Below are 6143 nucleotides of genomic sequence, written 5' to 3'. Positions count from 1 at the left end.
GCCCTTAAACTCATCTAACACGTTACGCATGAGTCCTGCGTGTACATAGAAATCTCTAGTTAGGACGTGTATTTAAGAACGACTTGAGCAAGAGTCACGTTGCTAAGTTTATCAGTTTGACATTTGATATTTCAGTATTAAAATGCAAACAAGAACAGAACAATACAGTTGAAAGCTATCTGTGCTGTGCTTTGCGTTACGCGGGTTCAACCTAGCTCTAATTAAAAAAACCTACTACTTATTATTAATAGAGAGTTTCATCTCAATCTTTGAGTTATACTGATAACAATAGCGTGGAAAAAATGTCAAGAAATTACATGTTTCTAAATGCAGTCACAGAGAAGAAGTATGAGTTCCTACTACTTTGTGATGCAGTACATAATAAATTATTCTACTGAGTTTATGATGGTTCCCAAATGAGTAAACAAATATCAAAGAAGTATTTTATTAATATATAAATATTAAAATATAATCAAGCTAAATGTAACAAAAATAGTTTTTCCAAAAAACATCTTAATGCAAAGACTATAGAGTACAGTAGGTCAGTTAGTTTAGTATGAACTTATCTAACAATAGTGTCCAACAAAGATTTTGGAATGAATTTTTGATTTTTGAATAGCTATTTATTTAAAATTTATTTGTAAATAGTTGTTAAAAAATAATCAAATGAGTTGAATACATTGGACTTTGTAAGAGTTCCAAACATAGTTCATCAAATGTAAGAATTCAACACTAACAATTTTTGAATAACAAATTTATTAACTTAATTACTTAAATTTTAATGAATATTTTAAAAATAAATGTTTTGATGCATGTAGCAAAAGAGTACATCAAATGCATTACAACGTCGTCAAACAATAACTGATGAAAACAGCAAACAGTAGACACAGAATAGAATAAATACAACAAATAGAATTATGATTGTCAACAGATTAATTATTACCGATTCTAAACTCAGAAATTAGTGTTCGATAGAACACAGATCTCAATATAATACTCAAGTGATTATTCCGTTTCAAGATTAATTTGGGAAATTTAATCTTTTACATAAATACAATTTTTGACAATATTGTCTTAAATTATTCAAGTTTTTTATTTTATTATTTATTTATTTAAGTTTTTGATAGAAGGTAAAATAATATATAATTTTAATCAATGTTTAATAATAATTTTAATCACTGAAGCAGTTCAATTTCTTGTTCCATAAATTAAAGTTCATTTTATCTTTGTAATATTACAAAAGTACATTACAAAGTCAAAGACAAACAAGTAAAGTGAATAACAATATTGGCTAAACAAATAATATCATAAATTCATTAGCAATTTATTCTTATTATGTGGAAGTAGGTATATCGACAAGTAAAGGTTTCAGATTTTTCTTAAAACACAATATCACAATAACTTGAAAATAATGACATAATATTATGCAATGAACCCATTCAAGGTGTAAGAATAATTGAAGAGGTGAGTGTATGAAGGAGGTATGTAACAAAATTGAAAAAAAAATTTTTTTCCACCTACTGTATAAAGTACTTTACTCCCTGAAACATAATACTAAAGTGTCACTTTTTTGCCATCGGGTCTAAAAAACAGAAAAAATCTCTAGGGAGTAAAAGCAACTTTGAATAACATGGAAAGCATCTCTAAAAAAAACTTACATTGGCAATAGGTTGGAAGGTCGAGGCTCAGATGAAGTAACATAATAATATCTGAAACATGATCATGACTGACATTGAACCAACTGAATCAAATACCTCAACCAGAAATTTCATCAACTCATGAAATATATTATGTTTGTTTGGAACATTACATACTTTTCAAATATTTTATTCTATTCAAAATACCAGCCAAAAAATATTTTTCATCTGTGATTCAAATCTGAAGCACGTAAAAAAGGTCGGCCATTTTTTCAAGCTGTACTGTTACAACTTTCGCCGATAGATAAGGCAATCGGCAGTGCCAGCCAGGTGACCGGTTCTACTTTCCTTGCCCTATTACCATAGGTAAGGAAAGTATTGCTTTCCGAAAAAAATTAAGGTACCCAAATTTCTGTACGTTTCAAGGTCCCCTGAGTCCAAAAAAGTGGTTTTTGGGTATTCTGCCCTACTAAGCAAAAACGCAGTATCTACAAAATTCTCACAAAATGAGTTATATATATATATCAAAATTCTCAGCTCGACGAGCTCTATCCATCTAACTAAACAAGAACGCAGTATTTCTTTTCGTTTGAGAAATAATGGCATCAAAAACGCAGTATCTACATGATATTTCTCTTATCAATAAGCAGAAACGTAGTATTTTCAATGTACTAAGGAAGAACGCAGTATCTACAGCTCAGATACTGCGTTCTTCCTTAGCAACATCACTTACTGCGTTCTTGCTTAGTATATTAGAGGCGACCATATGCTATTTGCAGTAATTGACAGTGTTTAAGACAGCTGCTTAACCTATGAAGAAAAGATTCATCAGTGATTTAAAGTTTGCCTTTCTCTGTCTGTTAGTAGTAGAAGCTGAGTGTTGAGAGTTTTGAGTGAAGTGAATTTTGTTCAATAAGTTTGTAATGTGCAGGCCGAAAAACTGAAAATGAATGTGAATAACTACAGTTGTATAAGTAGTCGTGTCAAATTGATGATGGATCTCGTGAAAGAAGACAACAGCGAAAATGAAGTTGAACTTCAACCCACACTAGAAGCTGATGCTAACAATAGTTCAGATTCAAACTTTATTGAACAATTTGGTATTGCATCTGGATCTGGTAATGATATGGTTGAAGTAGAAGTCATCAGCATTGATGATTGTAGTGGCCTTCGTGAGATGGTAAATACAGAGGAACTGTGCAATGGGACTGAAATTAGTGTAGATGTACCTATATTGAATACAACCAACGTTACTGATGATCTTTCTTCTGAAGGGGTATTAATATCTGAATTAGATGCATCTCAGGAGGCTACTTCCTCAAGTACTTCCGCAAGTAACTTTACAAAACAGGGCATTCCTCGAAAACGAAGAAAATTTGAGAAAAGTGTTTTACAGAGAAAAGTGGAAAAGAACAATGAATTGAAAAATAAACATAAAGTTCGTGAAGGGTGTCTTGAATCATGTCGATTGCAATGTAGAAAAAATATTTCAGAAGAAGATAGAGTAAACATTAATTCTCAATTCTGGGACCTAGCCTATGCTGAACGGAAATCATTTGTGCTGAATATGTGTGAAAGACTATCTGTTAAAAGAAGAACCAGTGGGTGTGATATTGAAGAAAGAGAATCAAGGAAAAACACATATAAATACTTTTTAAAGAACAGTGAAGGACAGACCAAACAGGTTTGCAAATCATTCTTCCTAACTACATTAGGTTATGAAAAGAAAAATGACAGATTTGTTTTTGATGTTTTAAATATGACACCTGCTTCCTCTTTGCAACCCAAACCTGATATGCGAGGTAGAGCTACACCAGCCAATAATTGTATTTCAAAACAAGAGGTTTGTGAACACATCGAATCATTCAACCCAGTGATCTCACATTACCGTCGAGAACATGCACCACTGAGACGTTATCTTCCCAGCGATGTCAATATAAAATTGATGCACAAAGACTTTCTCATGAAATTCCCAAATATTCAAGTTTCATACGATTTTTATAGGAAGGAAGTTGGAAAAAATAATATTTCATTTGCTGTTTTGGGCAATGAAGAGTGTGAAACGTGTGAAAGTTTTGAAATTGAACATCTTCATAAGAAATATAATTTACAAAGTGAATGTACAAAGTGCTCTGAATGGAAGATTCATCTAGATTTAGCTAAAACAGCAAGGGAGTTGTATAAAGAACATCTTAGGTTGTACAAAAACCACGACAATACTGTGTGTTACACTGCAGATCTACAAAAAGTGATAATGCTACCGAGGATGGAGTCTTTCAAAGCAGTATTATTTGCAAAACGTCTTGTTGCCTACAATGAGAGCTTTGTACCTGTTGGTGAAAAGTCCAAGCATAAAACATTTGCAACCGTATGGCATGAGGGAATAAGTGGGCGTAAAAAAGAAGACATTGTGAGCACATTTTATGCATTTTTTATTAAACAGAGAGATGCAGAGAACATCATCCTATGGCTCGATATTTGTGCGGGACAAAATAAAAGTTGGTGCTTCCTTTCGTTCTTAGTTTTCTTGGTGAATAGTGACCGAATAAATGCAAAAGAGATAACACTTTGTTATTTTATTCCCGGGCATACTTTCATGGCAGCAGATAGTTTCCATCATTGCGTTGAATCTGCATTGAAGAAGCAAATCAGAACCTACGATTTTGACGACTTCAAAGAAGCAGTTGCAACATGTAAAGCACATGTAGAAGTGAAGAACATGCAGGCAGCCGACTTCTTCTCTTGGCAAGACCACTCTTCGCAATTGAAGTTAAAACAAGAAACAAGACATTATCTAAGGGACATGGCATGCATCAAGGTAGTCCGCGATTCCTATACATTAAAATACAAAACTTCGCATGACCAGGAGGATTTCCATGAATTAGATTTTTTGAAGAAATCTGCATGTAAACCAGGAGGTATGAAAATGCCAAACCACTTGGAGAGACCATGCGGTTTTCCAAAAGAAAAAAGAGATGATATATAATCAAAAAACTTGGTGACTTAATGCCTGCAAACAGAAGACAATTCTGGCTACAAATGGATGTTTGCTGAAATAACAATATAATTAAAATACTCAATGGGGCTACTTGTCAAAATAGATAAAAATGAAAAATCATAGCATCCTTTTTTAAAACTTTAAAATAATATATTTTAAAATCACAAACATGTTTCAATGACATTGATGATGGCCTAAATGCTCGAAACATGTTTGTGATTTTAAAATATATTATTTTGAAGTTTTAAAAAAGGGTGGTAACAATTTAATATTTTTCATCCATGTTCAAAAGTATAATATCATCATTTTATTAGTTTTTTCTTTATTCCACTCAACATAATGTGTAATGGAACAAAGTTATAACAAATACAATTTAATTTGTTTGAAAGATGATCAGCTAATATTTCTTAGTTCTGGAACACATTTTGTCAGACTAATTTATCATTAAACTACAAGTTGTCATATCTGCTAAATTAATAGGGAATCACACTGAACTTTTATAGAAGATAGAATGAATGACATTGATTTTTTTTTAGTGTATTTTTATAATTTTTGACAAGTCACTGTTTAGTTTTTATTGAATAAAATAATAATACTGTACTATATTACTTTTTCACATTAAAATATTGAAAAATAGTTTTTGTCACTATCAAATCTCTGTGTGTCATTTATTTCAAACAACAATGATTAGTAAAATACATAGAACTTATGTAGATTTTGTAAAATCTATTCATCATAATTAAAAACAGAATGGATATTTTCAAATTTCAATATGTTAAAAATTTTCAGTCATAGATTGCTACTCTAGTTTAGCCAAAGATGTGTTAAACATAGAAACTGAAAATTGTTAATATTATTTTGAAATTATGATATAAATATAACTATTAATTCTGTTTCAACAAAAATTAGTTGACTGTACTGCATTTTTTCCAAGAAGTTGGTATAATGTTGGTGGTTTATACTAAGGAAAAACGCAGTACTGCATTTTTACTAAAGTATTGGAATGAAATGTTGGTGGTTTATACTAGAGAAAAACTCAGTACTGCATTTTTGCTTAGCACACTCATGATTAAAGAGATGCTATTGCCCGGTAAAAACGCAGTATCTGCTTTTTAAATGACCTAACATATTTTTTGAGGATTTTTACTAATACTAGGATTATACTAGGATTAAAAATTATCTTCTATGTAGACTATATCTATATACATCCACAGAATGAGGTTAAACCTATTTTAGTGGTTTCAAACACAATTCAAACTTTGACCTCATTTTTCTCAGTTTGGTTACTTCAGTAGATACTGCGTTCTTGCTTATGAGGGCAGTATTGGTCTATATATATATATATATAGAAAAATGTGCATAGTTGACATCACAAAAATACTTTTGGTTCCTGTTCGGTACATTAGACACTACAGCTATCACTAAATAAGACACTAAAGGCAGATGCCTTTCGAAAGTCAGGAATACTTGAATTGGGGTTTCGAGTTTTAGTGACAAGTTCTGGTGGC

At 31.4% G+C, this 6143-nt stretch overlaps 1 protein-coding gene across 1 annotated transcript; it reads left to right on the top strand.

Moving 5' to 3' along the window:
* Positions 1 to 2330: 2330 nt before the first annotated feature.
* LOC120350888 lies at positions 2331 to 5591 on the top strand. The gene is made up of 2 exons (XM_039426081.1): positions 2331 to 4071; positions 4102 to 5591. The coding sequence occupies exons 1-2, from the start codon at positions 2584 to 2586 to the stop codon at positions 4621 to 4623; spliced, it is 2010 nt and encodes a 669-aa protein (XP_039282015.1). The 5' UTR covers positions 2331 to 2583; the 3' UTR covers positions 4624 to 5591.
* Positions 5592 to 6143: the final 552 nt, after the last annotated feature.

Source organism: Nilaparvata lugens, chromosome 1 (genome assembly GCF_014356525.2).
Source record: "Nilaparvata lugens isolate BPH chromosome 1, ASM1435652v1, whole genome shotgun sequence".
Taxonomy (NCBI): domain Eukaryota; kingdom Metazoa; phylum Arthropoda; class Insecta; order Hemiptera; family Delphacidae; genus Nilaparvata; species Nilaparvata lugens.
The sequence above is the reverse complement of the archived record's forward strand: the minus strand, read 5'-3'. Positions and strand labels throughout refer to the sequence as shown.

Excerpts from the sequence above, each read along its gene's own strand:
- LOC120350888 (XM_039426081.1), top strand. The coding sequence starts at position 2,584 with ATGAATGTGAATAACTACAGTTGTATAAGTAGTCGTGTCAAATTGATG. Across the intron at positions 4,072-4,101 it reads GCACATTTTATGCATTTTTT|CTATGGCTCGATATTTGTGC; the intron begins ATTAAACAGAGA and ends GAGAACATCATC.